Genomic DNA, 23,062 nt, shown 5'->3' with positions numbered 1-23,062 from the left:
GACACAATTCGACGCAACCACCACTCATACCCACCTTTTGTGTAACGCCACCTCACCCAATTTGACACAACCACCACCCATATCTCTAAAACCTCTAGATCGACCATGAAAACCACCCAAAAACCAAGCAACTAGATCTAACAAATTTAAACAATCAAGCAATTATATCGAAAAGGGTGGGCGACAAGGGAGACGTTGGTAGGTCATGAGAAGGGTGGTGGCGAAAGTGGTGGTGGTGGTGGTAATTGAATGGTAGATAAAAGGGGTAGTGGTGGTTGTAGAAGGAGGAGGGAAGTGGTGGTTGCAAATGTGATTCCCTTTGTTTAAGTAAACAAACAATAATGCGGTTTTTTTTTAAAAAAAAAAGAAAAAAACAATAATACAAAATTGAGGGATTAGCTTTTCTTTCTCCTCCTTTCCCTTTGTTGATTCCATTTCGTTTTCCTTGTGCGAACCAAACGGCCCTTAAAATTATTCCCCTTTCTTCGAGCTTTGTTAAAAAATCATCAAAACTCACTACTAGAAATAGGCCCATTTCCGACGGAAAAATTCCGTCGGAATCACCCTGAAATCCGTCGGAAAAGGTGTTTCCAACGGAATTCCGTCGAAAATGGTTGTTGAAAACGGCATGGTAGGAAAATTCACCTTTTCCTACGGAATTTCTGTCGAAAAGGTTATTCCGGTACCTGAAAAGTCCGTCATAAATGTCCGACGGATTAAAATTCCGTTGGAAATCTCTGACGGAATTTCCGTTGGAAAATTATTTTACGAAATTATAAAAAAATACGCCGCGCCACCACCGACACGGTGTATCACCACCTCCAACCCTAAACCTACCTAAGCCAAGAGACACAACAATAAACCCAGCGCCACCCGCCACCCACCACACCACCACCCCCACCACCAAACCCACAAATCAGCACCACCCAAAACCAAACCCACAACCCACCACCACCACCACCTACAAATCAGCACCGCCCACCACCACCACCCACCCCACCAAACACAGATCCACATAAAAACACTCAAACGTTGACCGAACTCGACCAAACTAACCACCACAGCCCATAAATTAAATAAAAAATCAAAAACAAAAATAAAAAATTTAAACTTACCTTCAATATCGATTTAGCTTTGAATTTCACCTTAAACTTGGTTTAATAAGGCCAAATTCGACCATGAAAAGTCTAGATCTAGCATTTTTCATGGTCGAATTTGAACTTAAAACCCATTAATTTGTTTTAAACAATAACCATAAACAACCATCACCATTAGAGGAAGGACGTGAGGGAAAGAATCAGAGGAGAAGAGAAGGGGTGTGAGAAGAGAAGAGTAGAGGGAAGAGGAGAGGAGAAGGGGCGTAGAGAGGAGAGAGAAAGAGAAGATGAGAGGAAAGAAAAGAGAGAGAGGCGGAGAAATGAAATAGGGTAGGTGGGGGTGAGCCGTGAAAATTAGGGTTTTTTTTTTTAAACTAAAATTCCGTCTGAAAAGGTTTAAAATCCGTCGGAAATTTTCGACATAATTAAATCCCTTGGAAATCTCCGACGGATTTTTATATCCGTCGTAAAATATAATATTTTCGACGGACTTTCCGTCGGAAGTAGACAAATTTCAGACGGATTAAAATTCCGTCGGAAATTTCGTACTTTCCGATGGATTTTAGTGTCCGTCGGAACCGTTTCATCGGAAATGACCTGTTTTCTAGTAGTGACTAGGGTAACCCTTGTAATATTAATCAAGTAACCCTTATAACACCGACCAAGTAACCTTTATAACAATCTCCTTTTTCCTCCTTTCTCTCACCAAAACCCTAGTCTCCATTGTTGAATTTTGAAGGGGCTTCCATCGATTTTAATCGGTGGAAAGCCCCAATCCTTGTTTCTTTATTTTTTTTAGGTTTATAATAATGCTTCCTCCTTTTGGGAGGAACTTTTCTCCCTCGAAAGAAAGGGTTTCCGATCTCCTTCGAAAGACAAGGGTTTTTCGACCTGCTTCGAAAGACAAGGTTTATCTCCTCTTTTCGAGGGAGAAATTTATTAGTTTTGAATCCATGGTAGCAGATCTAATGGATTGTCGTGAAATTATTTCGTTGGTGAAAAAATTATCAAGTTATCGAATACGAACAGATGAATCAGAAGGAAAACATCCTCACGGCTATAAAGGATCGTTAGATTGTCTCTCCAACAAGGCTGTAAATTTTAGCGATATAAGCGGGAGATGCTCCGCAGTGCAAGATCTACTCGACGATCGTAGTTTTTATGAAGAAAAATTTTATTTGATTCAATATCTTATGTATTTGTTAACGTCGAATCTCTATTGTAGATGTCGTATGACTTTTAATTAATGAAATATTTTTGCTATTCAAAAAAAAAAAGTAACCTTTATAACATTAACGAAGTAACCCAATAATTCTGACGAAATAGCCCTTAAAACACTACAAAGTAACTCCCATGATATGGTTGGCCACACGACCAACTACATATAAGAATTTGTGTTTAAATTTACATCATCGATGTTTAATTGTAATTATTTTAGATTCAATAAGGCTCACACCAACATTATTATTTTATTTACTTCCATCAACCTTTTCTTAGTTTGCAAATCTTCAATGAGTTTGCTAAACAAATAAAAGTAGTATATGGAAGTAGTAGATTAGATAATTAGCGCTCAGCTATATTAAGCCTGTTGTACTTCTCCATTTTTGCTTGTTGAAGGAATTGACACATGATTAGTAGATCAGAAGTCTAGAACAAGCGTATTAGCAAGTCATTAGTCAAGAAAAACAAGTGTTTCATCAAACACTTTTGACATATGTACTTCAATATAATTTATACAGAATTGAAGTGTTTTAAGTGGCAGGAAGAAGGGGCGGTGGTGTTCTGGGTGGTAATTTTTTTTAAAATGTGGTGTAAATTATAAAAATTTAAATAAAAAAAAATTAAAAAAAAAAAAAAAAAAAAAAAAAAAAAACAACTGTGTGTGTGTGTTTTAAGGAAAAAAGAATAAAAATCTAACCATAACTAAAGATATGATATTAACCTTTGTTTTTTCTTGGTGTTCTACTCGTTTCATTCTTTGGGCTAATCCGAATTCAGGGATTAAATTTGGATGGTTAGGTTTCAGTCTCCTCTCAATAATTATTACGGGAGATCGAACACGGGTCCTCCTTATCAAGTGCAATTCTAGTCACCACTAGACTCATTTTATATAATCCAAAAAACAAAAACAAAAATATATATAGTCACCTTTTCAATGTAGGACTACTATTAAGAATTTCTTTATTTCAATTATAAAAATATGAAGGAAAATATGAACTAAAAGTGCAATCATATAGCCTCAACAACATGATTTCTAATGCCAAATTATTCTTTGAGAAAGTATAAAACTTACTTATCATATCACATCCCAAGGGGATGATCTTGACTCGTCAAATCAGAAATAAGATTAGGAGAAAAGGTAACTAATTATATGACAACATACATCATAAAGGGCATTTAGGTAGAATCCATTATTATTACGTAGTATATATTTTTATTGATTAAGGTGCTACAACATCTAATTTGTCTAAATATTTTAGATTTAAAATAGCTTATAAGTAATTCAATCAAATTAGTCCTAAAACAATGTCAAGGGTGATGAAATTAATTAATCAAAGTGTATACAATGTACAAAAATATATATAGATACAAATACTACATTTATTTCTCTCAATCTCTTTATCCTCCCTGCCTTTCCAATGGAAGCTGTTATTAACAACACCTCCTCCTCCTCTTTACAAATTATTAAAATAAGATTTAATAAGTTCATTTAAACTCTAATAAGTGACAAATAAATTATTCGCTAAAAAAAAAAAGTGACAAATGAATTAAATAGAACACACCATTATTATATGTAGCGCGCAATCGTATGGGGGAGTTTCATTTTGTATTTCTTCTTTCATATCATATGGGTATAGTTCCTCATTTCTCCTCATTTCCATGTGTAAACATTAACGATGATTACTAATCTACTAATACTACCTCCGTTAAATATTATGTGCAATTTTGGAATATTTTATATCTCACAAATAATACCCTAAAATTGCACATAACATTTAACGGAGGTAGTAGTTGTAAAAAAAAAACAAAAAACAAAAAACAAAAAAAAAAAAAACATTGAAGATTTTTAATTGACTACTTGATCAAAATTAGACTAAATGCAAAAAATAATAAAATATTAGGTAAATTTGTGTATTTAAGTAACATTAAATAATGGTTAAGGTAGTTTGTAGAATCTAAAAGAACTACTTGTAGCATTTAGAAGCTGAAAATAGTTTACTATATTCTTCACACTAGTCCAAACTCACCACGAAGTATTAGCCAAGACAAAATATTTTACTATGATATCATTTACCAAAACTAATAACACAATGACAACTAGCTACGAAGAGATCTACCATATTATATATAACAACTACTTTAATTAAACATGTCCTTTGTTAATTTCATCATACTTTATTGAATCACAAATGAATTTAAAAAAAAGGAATTAAAATATAAAAGCACATAATTAAAATCGTCATTCATCATAATGTACAATACGCTACTATTAATAATTGATCTATCCTAAACGACCCAAATAGGATGATTAATTTTCATGTCTTGATCCAAGGGATATAATTATATAATGAAAACCCTTAATATACACCCAATCAATCATGAGAACAATTTGTTAGTCATTAAACAAGTACAAAATAGTTAGAATAATAGCATATAATAGATATATACTCCGAGTATATATCTATAATATAATCCAATTTCCTATGTTTAATTAGAAAAAGCATAAAACTCTCATTTTGTATTACACCAAAAATTAGGCAATTATCCCCATCCGTTGAGATGTCGGGGTACGAGACAACGACGTGCGCTCCACTTTCTCACGCGCACGCGACCCTATTCTCAAAATTTTGGTCCACCTTTATTTTTTTTTTTCTTTTGGTATGTAGGCATTGTACCCTTAGGGCTAGAGCTATCAATTTGGGTAATCAAATCGGCTCAGGTTAATGTAGGTCAGGTCAAACTCAGATCGGGTTTTGTTCAAATAATAGATTTATTCATACGGGTTATGTCTTGGTTGGGTCAGTTTTGGATAAGGTCTCGTCAAATAGTAGTCATGATGATATGCATCATATCTAGTTTGAGTCGGTTCAATTTAGATAGGTGGACTTGGTTAGGTTTTGAGTTGGCACTACGTGAAAAAATAAATTTGGCACCGGTTCAAAACCGGTGCCAATTTGAGGGGTGCCAAAAAGGGGTTTAAAAAGGCACCGGTTCAAACCGGTGCCAAAAAGGCCCAAATGAAATTATTTCAAATTTTTTGGCACCGGTTAACCGGTGCCAAAAACCCCCCAAAAATCTCTTTTTTTTTTTTTTTTTTTTTTTTTTTTTTTTTTTGTTTTCGTCGTCATTTTTCACTTAAAAATAAAATTGACTAAAATAAATAAGAACAACAACAATATCATTGAATATAACCGAAATTTACAGTATATAATCAAGAAAAAATTACAATATATGAATTATAAAATTAAACAATTACAACATATAAATAAATAAAAAAGAACTAAAATATAAATAAAAAAAAATATTACAACATCACAATAAAAAAAAACCCAAACATCTAAATCAATATTCTTGATTCTTGATTCTTCGATTATGTGCAATATTTTGGGCTTGCAAAGCAAATAGTATACCTGCGCCAAATAGTTCATCCAACAAAATCAATTAAAATGTAATAGCTGCGAAAATTAGTTACAAACCCAGAAAATTAAAAAAAAAATCGAAAAAATTAAAATCGAAAAAAAATTAAAGCCCAGAAAATCGAAAAAATTAAAATCGAAAATTAGTTAAAACCCAGAAAATCGAGAAAATCCAGAAAATGAAGAAAAAATTAAATTAAAACCCAGAAAGTCGAAAAAAATTAAAACCCAGAAAATTAAAAAAAAAATCAAAAAAAATTAAAATCGAAAATTAGTTTAAAAACCCAGAAAATTAAAAAAAAAACGAATAAATACCCAGAAATCGAAAAACAAATAATAATCGAAAAATGAATCAAAATCGAAAAACAAATAATAATCCCAAAAATTGAAAAAATACTCAAACCCAGAAAAAATTTAAATCGAAAAAACACAGAAAAAAAACTTGAAATCGAAAAAAAAATCAAAATCTAAAAACAAAACCCAGAAAACAACCCCAAAAACGCATGCATGAACCCAAAATAACGATTATTTTAATCGAAAATTAACTAAGACAAATTGAAATGCTAGCCATAACCCAGAACTCGATTAATTAACCAACAAAAATCGAAAATAAAATCGAAAATTAACCCAGAACTCGATTAATTTGGGAAGAACGAAATGGTGGTCTTGGGTGTTGGTCTTGGTGGTGGTCTTCGCCTCTTCGATGGTGGCCTTTGGTGGTGGAAACGAGTGAGAAGGGGAGGATAATCTGGGAAGAACGAAAGAGGAGAAAGAGAGAGAGAAGGAGATGAGATCGAATTGAAGGAGATGAGATCGAACAGAGAAGAGAGATAGAAGGAGGAGAGAGAAAGAGAAGGAGGAGCAGCTGAGGAAGTGAGGGAGATTTAGGGTTTTCTTGGTTTATATGGGGCGGGTTTTTTTTTTTTAATTATTTTGATGAACCGGTTTAGTGGCACCGGTTCAAACCGGTGCCCTTTGTATTTTTGGCACCGGTTTAAGCTGAACCGGTGCCATTGCTCTTGATCTGAAATTCCGTCCATTTTTAGGCAGGTATTTGGCACCGGTTTGGCCTGAACCGGTGCCTTTTGGGGGTTGCCTTTTTGTATTTTTCTACTAGTGTGGGTTTGTAGCATGTTATTTTAGGCTATCATATTCAAGTCATTTTTCATTTAGGTCGGGATATTGAAAGAACGAGTTAACTTTGGGTTACTTAAGTTTAAGTCTCTTAGCTAGTACGGTTCGATCGAGTCTTTATTATGTGTTTGATTCTAATCTTCTTTTCTCGCGGGTAATCGTAATTCACATTAGATGTTCTTTTTTAAAAGGACTTTTTGTGAAAAACTACCTTATATCTATAAATTTTTGTGAAAAACTACCTTATAAAAAAATTGTTGTAAGAAACTACCTTATGAAAACTAAATGTTGTAAGTTGCTACCATGTGCTTAATTTAACAATGAAAGAGAAGATGAATTAGGGGTTATATAAGGGGGCTATGGAGAAATTGGGTGGAAAAAGGAGAAAAAAATGATTGAAAATGGGTCATTAAACGTCTTTTTTTCAATGCATATAATTCGGCAAAAAGTAGCTTATTACAACATTAATTGTTTTATTAGGTAGTTTCTTACAACATCTATTCTTTAAAAGGTAGTTTCTTACAACATTTTTTTAATAAGGTAGTTTTTCACAAAAAAAATGATTTGTATAAGGTAGTTTTTCACAAAAAGTCCTTTTTAAAATTCCAAAATTGTATCATTATTTCCTCACTCGATAATTGTAAGATTTGCAACTATTTCATTAACGAGTCATGGGTTTGACACAACTTGTATGGCTTATATCCCACATACATATTATACTATGTATAGAGGACGATGTATTCCTGACATTTTTTTTTTTGAGAGGATTAGAGGAACGTGAAATTGTATGAAGTCAAGGTTTCCTAGGTTAAATTCAAGTCGAGATGACCAATACGAATCGGGTTATTATTACAATGGTAACTCGAAATTGGGTCGAGTTAGTAACATGCAATGTTATATGGGTTAAATTCAATTTAGGTTTCGACGAAATACATAGGGTTTGGGTGTTCCTCTGGTATTGGTTTGCATGGTTTAATTCAAGTCAATAATTTGTGAATTGTATTTGGGTTTGATCATCTCTAGATCGGTACATGCATTTCCATAATTTTTTTAGGTTAACTAGAGTCAAGTTGATTTCAAGTTAGTTCGTGATTGAGTTCTGGTTACCAAATTCTTAGCTTCAATCAAGTCGGGTCATGATCGAGCTTGCATTAATTTTTTTGATTGGGTTGGGTTTTTACTACTCTACATAGGGCTAGCTACAAAGCTTGCATTAATTTTTTTTATTGGGTTGGGTTTTTACTACTCTACATAAGGCTAGCTACAAATAAATATTATTACAGAAATGAATTAATATTCTAACCATCTTTACTACTCTTCTTTTTTATATTAATTATGTTTATTCAACTACTCGTATAATATACTAAATATATACTTTGTACAAAACATCAATTTGAGAGCATTTATTTAGCTTCATTTATTATAGTTTATATATTATACTTCGTAGATCAAGTAATATTTATTGATATTCAAAGTAAAACCCAGTGCATCACCCGAACTAGCCACACAATAATTAATGTATGTACATGTGTAATTTTCTATTATTACTTTCTTAACTCCTTATTAGTAGTACTAGGGCTTTATCATTTATCATTTTTTCTATAATTTCTATAGATTAAAACAATGTTTTTTTCCTTAGGTGGAAGACATTGTAACAAAAAAGTCAGCGAAAAAAACAAAAACAAGTTTCTAACATGGACTGACTAATTGCCTTCATTTTCTAGGTTTCCTATAACCTTGACATAACAAGCAGCATACTTCTTGCTGCTCTAACTCAATTATTTATCCATTTTCATTATTAGCTCATATTAGATTATTATTATTACAATTTTTTTTTCTATAAAAATAGAAGAGAGAGAGAGAGAGGAAAAAAAAAAAAAAAAAAAAAAAAAAAAAAAAAAAAAAAAAACTGAAAAGAAACGCCAAAGTATACTTGCTTCCTCTACCACCTGATAAGCAGGAAGACTTTCTAACTGATCCATCCTATGATATATATGTCATCCTATTAGATTTATTTATTTATTTATATGTTTTGAGGGGGTGGCAATAAACAAAGAAAATAGTTATACCAACATCAAAAGACAAAGAAAGAGAGAGAGAGAGGAAAGAGAGAGAAAGAAGAATTTGATCGTGTGAGTTTTATCTTGATCTTTTTGATGGATTGAACTCTTATTACTACTAGGTAATTTTAAGGAAGATCTGAAAAAAGTGAGAAAAGGAAGAGAAGAAGTTAGCTTGAGTATTGGAAGGAAAGGTAGCTTAGTTCAAGGGTTTTGATTTATTTGGTGAGAAAGATGGCGAATCCGTGGTGGACGGGTCAAGTTGGGTTGCAAGGTTTGGAGTCAACTTCATCTGGGATGAAGGGGAAGCCAGATCTAGGGATTTCTATGGGGGCAGATCATCATCACCACCAGGCCGAGGAGGAGGATAGAGAAAACAGTGATGAGCCGAGGGAAGGGGCGGTTGAGGCACCGAATAGACGGCCGAGGGGCCGTCCTCCTGGTTCGAAAAATAAGCCTAAGCCACCGATTTTTGTTACCCGGGATAGCCCGAATGCGCTCCGTTCACATGTTATGGAGGTGGCGGGCGGAGCTGACGTTTCAGAAAGCATTGCCAACTTTGCCCGCCGACGCCAGCGAGGTGTCTGTGTGCTTTCTGCTGCAGGCGCCGTCACTGGCGTCACAATCCGTCAGCCCTCGGCGGGGCCAGGCGGACCTACGGTAGTTGCCCTACATGGCCGGTTTGAGATCTTGTCTCTCACAGGAGCCTTTTTACCGGGGCCTGCCCCGCCTGGCTCCACGGGGCTTACCGTCTACCTGGCTGGTGGCCAAGGCCAGGTAGTTGGTGGGAGTGTTGTGGGACCACTTATTGCCTCCGGACCTGTTATGGTCATCGCCGCCACGTTCTCTAACGCCACATATGAGCGGCTCCCGTTAGAGGAACAGGAAGACGAGCAACCCGGACAACTTACAGGTGGCGCGTCAGGATCCCCTCCTGCAGGACAACATCAACAACAACAACAACAAGGTATGGGAGGAGATCCATCTTCTGGCTTAGGAATGTACAATTTACCTCCTAATCTACTCCAAAACGGTGGAGGAGGAAGCGGTGGTGGTGGAGGGCAACTTAACCATGAAGCCTATGGTTGGACTCATGGCGGTCGCCCTCCCTTTTAACAAGAATAATGAGATTCAAGACATAGATTGGTTTATTTTCAGGTAAATTAGTCATGTCAAAGATACATATATATGAAGCTCTTCTTGTATGATTTGGTGTTAATTAATAGTGAGAGAAAGATAGAAACGAGGAAATGATGAGAAAAGCAAGCAAAGAATTGAAAGGGTTTATTATGCTTTCTTGGTGATGATGATAATTTTTATTTTTCTTGTAAATTTTAATGTTTCTCCATATTCTATAGGCTAGGGTTCAGCTTTTACATGTAATCTCACAAAACAAAAAACATGTTTGTTTTTTAATTTTTTTTTTCTTGAAACCCTCTTACCTTAGTTTCTTTTTGAATTGAATAACAAATTTGACTGAAATATTTGAAATAATTAATTATAATTATAATAATTAAGTGTTACTGGTAGGAATCCTCAGCTTCATTGATAGAAGCAATATTAGTGTGGGAGTGCTCAAAATTCTTAAATGCTTGTCTTGCTGTTTTTTCATTTATTTTAGTAATTTGAAATTTCCTGAAAATCTGTATAACTTTGATGATGCCCATAATAATTAATATTAATTTTTCTGCACTTAATTTCATGCATTCCTTACTTCCTGGTTAATGTTCTTTGAACCATCTTTTTCTGATTTTTTTTTTTTTTAAATTTATTATTAGTATTTTGCTGCTTCTTTGCCTGATTATTCTTTCTTTTTAAATTTTTTTAATTTACTCAATCATATGTCTTATAGATTTATTACCCTAATATAGTAAGAAGATGGTAATTAAATACTAAAAATTTCAACATTCACGATCTTTCTTACTCTTTGTTTTAATTAATTAACAATACTATGATAATCTTGATTTTAATATACATGACAAACCTAACTCATTTTTTAAACCAGATTTAATATATATTTTTTTCTAAAATATTAATATTTCATATAAGTATTTAACTTATTAAATATATATAATTATAAATTTATATATGTACTGGCCTGGTAAGTGTTTTCAGCTTGTTTAGTTTTAGATTAGCTAAATCCTGTTTTAAGCAAAAGCATATTTTTATACTTAATACTTGATTATTATTTGTCACTTAACTTTGTTTGCGGTTCCCAATTGATTCCTTTCTTACAAAAAACAAACGTATGTTTATTGTCCTACATTTTAATTAATATGATCACTAATTTTTTTCATTAAATTATAAATTCAGGATCACTTGATAAATCACAATTAATAACCTCGAGATTAGTCTATTAAAAAATTCATAGACATCTTGTACTTCGTAATTTTTTTTATTTTCTGTATGTTTTAATTTAAGTTATGACCAATGGCAAAGAGACTTAAAACTTTTATAAGATTTTTAAATGATTGAGCTTATCCCATATTGCTAAATCCAAACTAGTTCACTTACATGATTAAAATTACACAAAGTCTTATATGTGGCTGGCCACATCGTTTGGCCAGCCACTATAGGGGTTACTTTGCTAGTGTTATGGGGGTTACTTGATCAGTGTTAAAGGGGTTACTTTATCATTGTTATAAAGTTACTTGGTCACTGTTATAGGGGTTACTTGATTGGTATTACCGGGGTTACTTAATCAATGTTATAGGGGTGGTTACTTTAAGTGGTCACACGGTGTGGCCGGCCGCACACAAGACGAGCTGTTAAAATTAAATTTAGCAATGGAATGGGCTAAAACATTACCCTCCTTATTAATATGAGATTTGGAAGGTCTTTTTTTTTTTTTTTTTTTTTTTTTTTTTTTTTTTTTTTGTGCAAATGAGCCATGGGTAAAGTATAAATAAAAATTAAAGTAACTATGACACTATGTACTACTATTTACTCTGTAGTAGAAAATTTTCATCAATTATAAAACCCACCACACTGTTTGCTTCTTTGTCTTTAAACTGTCATGAGAGCTAGCTAGACAATTTAGTGTTCTGAATCACTCCGTCCTATGATTAGAAATATAATTAGTGATTCAAGGTACTATTTACATTTGTACTCAATTCATTTCAAGACAAAACAACCTACACGTTTTAAATCCAACATTACACAGAGAATTATAATATTACGGAGTATGAAAGTACTATATCATACAAATAATTAAAATACGAATATTTATACATAGTATAATATTTATACTATTTCATACAAATGATTAAAATACGAATATTTATACATAGTATATGAGAAATCTTAGCAAGGATTTATGTTTTCCGTAAATTCGTAATGGAAAATATAGTACTTCTAATAAGTATGGAATTAGACCAAAGGTTAAATTATATATATATATATATATATATATATATATATATATATATATATATATATATATATAGGAGGAGGCTCTCGTGAGAATTTTTCTTATGTGAGAATTTTTCTTATGTGAGAACACTCTTTATGTTCTAAATTTTTACTCGTATGTTCTAAATTTTAAATCCAATGTTCTAAACTTTTCCTTAGGTGTTCTAAATTAAATCAAATGTTCTAATTTAGTACTCACATGTTCTAAACCATAAATTAGTTAAGTTTAATATTATAAATTTGAAATAACTTGTTCCAAAATTTTAACTTATATGTTCTAAATTTTAAAATGTGTGTTCTAAGATTTTTAATTATATGTTCCAGATTTTAAAGCGTATGTTCTATTTTTTTACTCATATGTTCTAAATTTTTTACTCACACTTTCTATATTCTATATCAGTTTGTTCTAAATTTTTATTCACATGTTCATAATCTTAAATCAGATGTTCTAAATTTTACTCATATGTTTAAAATTTCATAAAGTATATTTTATAAATTTTTAATCACTTGTTCTAATTCTTAAATCAAATGTTCTAAACATATTACTCACATAGATGTTCTAAATTATTACTTAGATGTTCTAAATTTTAATTTCAGACACATGTTCTAAATTTTTATTCGTATGTTCTAAACTTTTACTCACATGTTCTAAATTTAAAATCAATTCTCATATAAGTATGAATTCTCACATATGAACCTATTCTCACCGGATCCCTCCCCTATATATATATATATATATATATATATATATATATATATATATATATATATATATATATATATATATATATATATATATATATATATATAACACTAAACTTTTAGCCAGACCACGAGACATCAATACTTGGCATTCCAACTTTTTTGTCAAGTGTTGTGCCATGTTAGATATACTTAGATAGACTTCGTAAGATAAATTAATTAGTTTAGATTTCTATTTTCAATTAAATTTGGATAGAATTTTAGAATAAAATTATTAGTTGAGAGTTTAATTTTTGATAAAATACCAATATTTCATAGGGATAAATTGAATTAAAATTTTATTAAAAAAAATTAGATTATAACTCTAAAAAAAATACCAATATTATTATAAGTCATTTACATGTCTACTATACAGTTTAAATCGTACAAAAGCACATCAATTTCTAACTAATTTTGTATTAGAGATATATTTTGAAATTTGACATATAGAATAAAAATTTATCGTACATTTACTTGTCTACTACATAGTTTAAATCGTACAAAAGCAAATCAAATCCTAACTAATTTTGTATTAGAGATTTATTTTGAAATTTGACATATAGATTGATTAAAAATTTATCTCAAAATTTAATAAATAACCCGGGTATCACAAGAGGCACAAAACTAGTATATATGCAAAGGAGAGTTTTTTCCCAAGTTTTTAGAGAGCCAAGTAGGATTTAATTTTTTCAGCGTGCCATGCAGGATAATAAATTTTAGTCGTAGCCAATTAAATACGAGATTATTAATTTCTTTTAGAATTAAATAATTTAAATGACACGTAAGCAAAATTGGCGAATGAGATTTTCCAATTTAAATTAACTAAATATAAAATATTATCTTTTGATATCAGGGATTTTATCTAAATATATAACAAATTTTAGCACATAAATATATGTATAACAAAATTATTTTAAAAAATTCAGGCTTCATCTAGTATCCATAAATTAAATCTTTCCAAGTTTAACTATGTCCTCGCGAGTTGAGAGGCCGCAATATGGAACTTTTTTTTTTTTGAAGGAACCGCAATATGGAATTTTGATTAAATTAAATTAAATTAGTTATGCATTTCTTTTATTCAATTTTTTTATTTGTAAACGTAATATGGCTTTTTAATTACGGAGTAATAAATTGTATTTACTATACAAAAAATAAATAAAAAAATAATGGGTGGTCTATTAAACATCAACCCATACCCAAATTGTATATACTGTTTTTTTTAATTATAGTTTATTATTTATAGTTACTGAATTTTATTGATTAAAAAACATTTTTATTGAGCTGAAAATATTTTTGGTAAATTCTTCTTATTTTTACTGAAAATAAAATTATTTTTACTAGATATTATTAATTTAAATGAAGAAGGTCTTGTACTCTTCATCTTAATTTTATTGAAATGAAATTATTTTTATTAAATTTAAATTTATTTTTCTAATATTAAATTATTTATACATTAAAAAATTTACTGATTAAAAATTATTTTTTTCTTGATTTTCTATTATATTTGTTTTTTAAATTTGCTTTTTTTGTTTATTGAATAAAACTTATTTTTACCGAACTGGAATTTATTTTCTAACTAACGTTATTTTAATTCTATTAAACTGAAATTATTTTTATTGAATTGCAATTAATTTTATAGAATATTATTATTTTAAGGTGAAGAGAACGGGGCCTCACAAAACTCTAGTCACTTTAAGTTTTCATAAGATCATGCTCTATTCGCATTCTTTTTTTAAATATGTTTCAAGATTATACGGTCACATAAAGATTAATAATTTAAGATTAGTTAACTTCATAAAAAAATTAAAAAATTAAAAAGTTCAACTAAGGTGTAACGAGAGTTATTTTAATCAATTTATATCAAGGTAAGCTCCATTAATTTAAATTCACGATAGTTAATAAGGTAAGTTAGATATATTAGTTTATTCTAATAAGACCAAAACATACTAGAGCTATCAAAAATTGACCCGACCTGAACCGATAATGATCTAAACCTGACCCGTAAACAATGGGGTGAAACTAGTGACCCGTAATCCGACCTGAACTAACCTGATGTTAACCGACAACTGATTTGATCCAATACTTTATGACCTGAATCCGAACCCGCACTCGACCCGATAGTAACCGTCAACCGATTTATTCCGACCCGACAACAATCCGAACTCGAACTAGTACCCGACCCTAGAACCTGAAAATGTTTATAACCCAACACAACCTATTATTGAAGCGAGTCAGGAACGGTTTAATAAAATTTTATATACCTTTTGTTCTTTATTATTTCGTATATAGGTGTAATAAAATCTTGATAATGCTTGAACAAATTAAGCAGAGCGTAATTAAATAAATTAACTTGACCACATCGAATTTATTCGAATTGAACTTGAACCAAAACCAAGAATGATCCAACTTTAAGATTATCCGACTAAATAATTATCTGAACCAATCTTAACCCGAACCCTAATGTACCATCTATTAACCCGACCAAAACCGACTCAATACAACCCGAACCTGTAATTAAACCTGTTATGAATTTGACTCGAATCGAACCCGGCCTACACTTGAAAGAATGAACGACCCGGAATAACCGACTCAATATAAGTTCAAATAATAAATAAAATTCAAGTGAATACAATGTAACCTAATTAAGTTTAGTTTGGTTTTCTTGTTAGAAGACATTAGCTAGTTTTAGGAATTCATTAAGATCTAAACAGTTGTCTTTTGGATGAGCTGATTTGATGTATGATTGCCCAAGTATTTAGTGAAAATGAAATTTTAAAAATTGTTTTATTGTTTGTAAAGGTTTTATCATTGTTTAATCCTTTTTGTCGTGTTTCACAAAGAAAATCAAGTTTTTCACTCAACAGTTCCCTTAAAAAAACGTTTCACCTTCACTCTTGTTGCTGTAGAAAAAAATGTATCAAATCCATAAATAAAAACGTTTTTTTTATATTAGTTTTAAAATTAGGTTTTGGTGGTGTCATGTCACTGATGACCAAGTTTTAGAGCATAAGATGTACCCTCACACATAAATTTCATCCCTCCATCTAAAATTGATCAGTTAGCTACCATTTTTTTTTTTTAATAAATATTTTATTTTGCTGGTTTATTTACAACTTCATTAACAGCTATTTAAATTACACGTGGGGTTATATAAGGAATCATTAGGTGATTTCATTGTTGACACCTTTAAGCCATTAAGCTATTTGGATGTACTCTTTGTATGTTCCTTTTGTTTCCTCCATTAATGGTGAATAGAACTATAATTCTTTGTCGGTGTAGTAGGTTTAATTGATCGAATCATGTAAATCCTTGCGTTCTTTGTTTTTTTTTTTTTTTTTTTTTTAGCTCTTATTATTTTATTGGATTAGTCACGCCAATTAAAATAGAAAAGTGTATAGCTACTTTAATTTGTTGAGTTTGATTATTTGATTAGTTAATAAAAGCCTCAACTCAAGTTGGAATTGGTAGAGCCTTGAATGGTTAGACCTTGACATTAGCTAGGGAATACAATGACCATTTTGTCCATCCATACTTTTTGCCAACAATTCTCTTAAAATATGTGAATTGCCTGAAGAAAAATTTTACTTCCTCCGTTTCATATTATTTGCAACGATTTGACATAAAGTAAAGAAGAAAAATGTCTAAACGTTGCAAATAATATGAAACGGAGGTAGTATTAAGTTTTGGAAATTTATGTATTGGACGGGTGGAATGACAATGAAACGAATTTACCCAATACTTTTGTGTTTTAAACTTGCTCAATTACATTATGAGGTTTCATAATAACAGCTCATGAATGAATTATTATCTTAAATTGGAAAATAGAAGAGAATTCAAGTGGTTTATAATTTATAAAGAGAGTTAACTTTGTTCACTTCAAAAGTTCAAATTATCTTAGGGCCTGTTCTGATTGATTGAACTGAGCTGCAGTGAACTGAAGTGAACTTATATTATTGGAGTTGAATTGAATTGAACTGAATATTTTATGAGAGAAAGAAATTAAGAACTGAACTGAAATTATTAGAGCTGAACTGAACTGAAATGAAAATAATATGAAGAGAACCAACCCTTAATTAAACTATTTAACTTATACAAAATATATATATATATATATATATATATATATATATATATATATATAGTGTTATTATTTTTACTACTGTATAGCATGCCATGTAACAACTAAACAACAAATCCAACTCAATATAATAGTATGTACATGTCCATTTCACATTATTAGAATGCATGAATAATTAAGTATAAGTTTAGAAAATCCTTTTCACATTTTCTGAATGCATGAATAATATAAGTTTGAATTAATTAAGTATGGAATATGTTGGATATGCAAATATGAGTATCAGTGCTGATTATGTTTTGTGGTATATATGTCACTAAGTGAGATTGGTGTTGAAGTTTACAAACCTTTAAAATGAACTTTCCAGCTAGATTTTGGTCAACTAAAACTATTTTGAATTGAAGTGGTTATCATTATATTTAACTGATAATAAAATAAAGTATGTATCAATTTATGTGAGATTTTACATCAAATTTGCACTATATTAAATTATGTCAAATGCACTATAAATGTACAATCATTGAAAAATAATTAATACTCTATAAGGCAATAACATAAACACTCATAATTTAACAAAATTAATTTTCAAAGTAGGGCTTATTACCATTGATAAAATTCAATAAACAGTCTTTAATTTATAGTAATATAAAAATAGAGCTTGCAAAGGAGATCAATAAATTGTATGTAGAGAATGTCTAATGTTGAATACTAATTGGTCTATCTATTTAAAGTTGTTCATCTATTACTATGTAGTTCATACAAGGTTGATTACGTTGATTATTTTGGTGCCAACATGGTTCAACTTCTTGTCAAAAAAAAAAAAAAAACATGGTTCATACCATGTTGGAGCAGCTAATTAACAAATGAAAGCAGTTTACTGACCATAAGATAAAGTTTTAGCTTAACAAATTTACTACTCCTAATTAATGTTAGGTATTGTTGCATTAATTAATCACTAATCACAAATCACAAATCATTCTCTTTAATTTTAACGATAAACTTTTTAAGGCGCCTCATAATACATCATCATATGCACTAAGTGTCAGCTCATTAATCTGATTTGTCTAATCTTGGGACAAACGCTAAAGTTAATTGATATGGTTTGCCACAAATTATAAATAATTACGTCTCTTTTTTCATAGGATAGTTGAATTAGTAATATAATTAGATGTACTCCGTATTAGTTAGCTTTAATATTATAAATATAATTATTAATTAAAGTATGAAAATTAAATAAACTAATCAATTGTATAGCGATATTTGATTTAATATATTTGTAGTGATGATTGTTTAGGCAGATTTTGTACTTTTGAACATCAAATAAACTATAGTTGCCAAGTTGTCAAGACCACATTTTTTAAGGCAATTAACTGTTCAAATTACACTTGTATTTCTCTGTCCTAGGATATTTATCTTTTACCAATAAAGGAAAATTTTAGTATTGAAATTGAGGAAATTAAATACATTACGTACCAAAAAGTACAATAGTTCTTATTGGTTAGTGGCCAAGATGATCTTCAAAAAAAATAACATCCAATATACCAAACTCAATTAGATACCGCTCCCTTATTGCTATTTGTCGCTCCCATTTTACAAGGTAACGCTCCCTTTTTTACTTGAATGGACCACTATACCCTTTATGCAATTTGTGTTATAAAAAGGACCTTGTTCCCCATTTGGACACAATACATGAAACGGTCCCCTCACTTCACGACATTGTTGTCCCGAACCTCCCAAAATCGGTCCCCACGACCTTGCAACCAAATCGGTCCCCACGACCACCTAAATTTTATATTTTAAAAAATCGTGAAATTTTCCGACGGGTCTTGGGTCATGGACGGCGAGTGGAACATACGTACGCCGGAGAATGCGTCGGATCATTCTGTAAGTTTTTTTTTTTTATTTTCGGCAATTAGTACATCCGCCTAAAATTTCTGGATGTCCTAGTTACATCCGCCTAAAATTTCCGGATGTACCATGGAACATCCGGAAATTTCAAGCGGAAGTTGGGATCCGCCTGAAAATCCGGATGTTCCATGGTACATCCGGAAATTTTAGGCGGATGTACCAAGGGACATCCGGAAATTTTAGGCGGATGTCCCTGTTCATATTTATTTATTTTTTTAAAATGTTAAGTACGTTTATTTAATTTTTTTTATGTTAATTAAGTTTTTTTTTTTTATGTTTTTTTTTCGTGGTCTTGTGATTATTGTTGTGATTTAGTATTTGATAATTAATGTAATTTTTTTGTATTAATATGTTTATTAGTAATATGATTATTTTTTGTTACATTATTATTATTTATATTATTATTATTATTGAAAATATTATTATTATTATTATTATTATTATTATTATTATTATTATTATTATTATTATTATTATTATTATTATTATCATCATCATCATCATCGTAGTAGTAGTTGTTGTTGTTGTTATTTTTATTGTTGTTGTTGTTAATATTGTTATTATTAATTAGTAGAAATATAATTTTAATAATAATAATAATAATAATAATAATAATATTATTATTATTATTATTATTATTATTATTATTATTTATTAATTAATGTTATGGTCTTATAAATTGTTTTGTAGTTGTTGTTATAATTTTTTATTATCATTAATATTGTTATTGTTTTGTATTTGTTGTTATTATTATTAGTATTGTAATTATTATTATTAGTATTGATTTTATTATTATTATTATTGTTTTTATTATTATTATTTTGACATAAACCATGTTTTGTTTAATTTGTATAGGATATGGAATCTGAGGAAGGCGGTGACGGTGTGAATTATAGTGGGAATTTTGTCACCGATACGTGTTTTCCTACATTTGACGATGCAGTTACATGGGCTGATGGTGTTTCCATAAAATTGGGATTTATATTGGTGAAATCGTCTTATAACAAAACCAGAGATGGTCGGTCGTATCGGTATTTGCGATGTGATCGGTCACGAAGGAGCAAGCCCAGAGATTTGGAGAACACGATACGGAAGGACACCAAAACCAAAGCTAATGGTTGTCCATTCTACATCAAGATATATTATGATGTCAGCACCGAAAGTTGGAAGATCATTGCGAAAAATGATCACACCGGGACACATAACCACCCAATGATTGTGTACCCAGAGGGTCACCGTAAAGTGAGCGGATTGAGTCCGGGTGCAAAACAGGTTGTGCGGGACATGACAAAGTCCAAGGTTGCTCCCCGTAACATCATGTCCACTATTGCCGAGCAATTTCCTGATGATCATCCAAACATCCGACACATTTACAATTGCCGAAATGACTTCAGGATGGAGATGTCCGAAGGAAGAGGAGTTGTTCAGCAATTTCTTCATCTGGCGAGAGAGAGTAAATACATTTACTGGGTCACGAACGATGATCACAACGTTTTGCAACATGCATTTATGGTGCACCCGATCATGGTCAACATACTCCGCACATACCCACATGTCATAGGTATGGATTCTACTTACAAGACCAATCGATATAACATGCCTTTCTTTGAGATAGTAGGCGTGACACCGACAAACCAGAATTTTCTAGTTGGATATGTTTTCATGTGCGACGAGTGCACGGCTAGCTATCGGTGGGTGTTGCAGAGATTAAGGGAGTTGATTGGGTTTGATAAAGAGTCATCTGTGTTTATTTCTGACCGTGATCTTGGGCTATGTGCGGCTTTGAGAGAAGTCTTTCCAGGGACGCCACATTTACTCTATCTATGGCACATCAACAGAGATGTGGAGGCTAAGGTGACGAAGATGTTTGGAAACAAGACGGTTGGTGTCAGTTTTAGAGCTGGGAGATGGTTCAAAATCGTGAATGCAACAACACAGGCGGAGTATGATCGTGCTCTAGCTGCCATGCAAGTGAGGTGGGGAAAATATCCGGAAGTGATTCAGTATGTTCAGAGAACATGGCTTTGTCATAAGGAGAAATTTGTGAAATTTTGGACGAACCAGGTTCTTCACTTTGGTAACACCACCAACTGCGGAGTTGAGAGCCAACATTCAGCAGTGAAAACTTGGTTTGAATCATCCACAGGTTATTAGTTGTATTATTTTATTAGTTGTTCTCGTTGTTACGTAATTGTAATTGTATTAATTGTAATTGTATTAGAATTTACTAATTAGAATCATTGGCAGGTGCTTTGGATACCGTATGGGCCCGAGTCCATTGTCATATCGGTAATCGCATCATACAAATTCGTAATGACTTGGAGGCATCAAGGTCTAAAATTGGTCAGATGTACAGACAGTTGCCACTGTCACGTATAAATGGCAAAGTGTCTCAACATTGCTTGAAAGTTCTGGATAAGGAGACGAAAAGGATGCGGGATTTGAGTTACCAGGTCCATGAACGGTGTGGATGTGCTCTGCGTGTGACCCATGGTCTTCCATGTGCTTGCCAGATGTGCACAGACAGGATTGTATAGAAGCCAAATTCATTCTTTCTGGAAGATACTGGTTATTGGTGATGGTGTTAACATTCCTGAAGTGGTAAATGATTCGACCGAGGAGGCTGCACATTTTCGGTCCCTAATCGATGAAGTCATGGAAAGTGACCCGGCCGTACGTCGAAATGTAACGCGAACACTACAAGAAAAATCACTTTTCGTAGTGATTATTTCGTAGCGATTGTTCATTCGCTACAATATGCAAGTATGTTTGTGAAATAATTAAGGATGTCGTATCATTTTTACAATCGCCATGGTTTTCCCATCTAAAATCGATACGAAAAGCATAATAATACATATCCACACTATTTTTACGCATTTATATAATTTTGAGAAATCGTATCATTTACAATCGCCACTAAATCCTAAAAATCGATACGAAAAGTCTTTTCAACACTAGATATATAAATATTGTTTGAAAAAGAATACATAAAATATATCATAGCTTATTGGTGAAACATTTAATATAAGAGTTTGAGGTTGCATGTTCGAATCTTGTAAAGATCATACGCATGTTTTTTTTTTTTTTTTGAAGAAAATGAGTTGAACATTTATAGCGATTGTAATCGCTACAATAATCACCACGATTGGGTGTAGTTTTTCGTATCGATTATTGAGGCCAACCCCAACGATATTGAAAACCACTACTAAAGGCTAAGGCAACGGGGGATATTGTATCGAATGACCATTCGTTGGGAAAGCTTTTTGTTGCAATTACAATCGATACTAAAGGTTAAAATAATCGCTACGAAAAGGTTATTTTCTTGTATTGGAAATTGAAGAGGAGCTACATCCAGATCATTCACACCTTGAAGAACCACATATCAACCTTAACACTCGTGGTCGACCGAAGAGAAATAACACCAGGCGTGATCGTAGCTATTTCGAGCATGTGAACCGTCAACACACTCTAACGTGGTGGTGACCCAGAACCAGGTAATACTAAAATTCTATATTTAATATTAAAATATGTAAACTTAATACTTGTATCTTTACTAATAATTTATCTTTTAATTTTGTGTTGTAGATCCAAGTGACATTAGTCAATGCAGGTATTTGAACTTGCTTCCAGCCCCAATATTGCCGTACATTTCGTCTTGGAAGGATGTCATTGGTGATGGGAACTGTGGCTTTCGTTGTGTCACCGACTTCTTCTTTGGCGATCAAAATCAGTGGTTTGACGCTCGGGAAACAATAGCGAACGAGATCGATGGTCATCCTGATTTGTACGAACGGATTTACGGGCTTGGGCGACTTTGGATGAACGTAGAGCGTATTCGATGGGATGGTGGGGCTGTCGGGGAGCGGCATTGGATGGTTACAATTCAATATTTATTTCCTATTGCTACGTGGTTCAACGCAAGGGTGATTTGTCTCGGAGTAGGCCTAGTACCAACTTGCTACTACCCATGCATCACAGTCTTACCGCTGAGGGCACGCA

At 31.8% G+C, this 23,062-nt stretch overlaps 1 protein-coding gene across 1 annotated transcript; it reads left to right on the top strand.

Moving 5' to 3' along the window:
- The first annotated feature begins 8,759 nt into the window (after positions 1 to 8,759).
- On the top strand, positions 8,760 to 10,364 carry LOC145626719 (AT-hook motif nuclear-localized protein 19-like). The gene has a single exon (XM_081679186.1). It carries the CDS (start codon positions 9,163 to 9,165, stop codon positions 10,042 to 10,044), a length of 882 nt encoding a protein of 293 aa, XP_081535312.1. The 5' UTR covers positions 8,760 to 9,162; the 3' UTR covers positions 10,045 to 10,364.
- Positions 10,365 to 23,062: the final 12,698 nt, after the last annotated feature.

The sequence above is a fragment of the Chenopodium album genome, chromosome 4 (assembly GCF_948465745.1).
Source record: "Chenopodium album chromosome 4, dcCheAlbu1.1, whole genome shotgun sequence".
Taxonomy (NCBI): Eukaryota; Viridiplantae; Streptophyta; class Magnoliopsida; order Caryophyllales; family Amaranthaceae; genus Chenopodium; species Chenopodium album.
The sequence above is the reverse complement of the archived record's forward strand: the minus strand, read 5'-3'. Positions and strand labels throughout refer to the sequence as shown.

Coding starts and splice junctions, on each gene's coding strand:
- LOC145626719 (XM_081679186.1), top strand. CDS start 9,163: ATGGCGAATCCGTGGTGGACGGGTCAAGTTGGGTTGCAAGGTTTGGAG.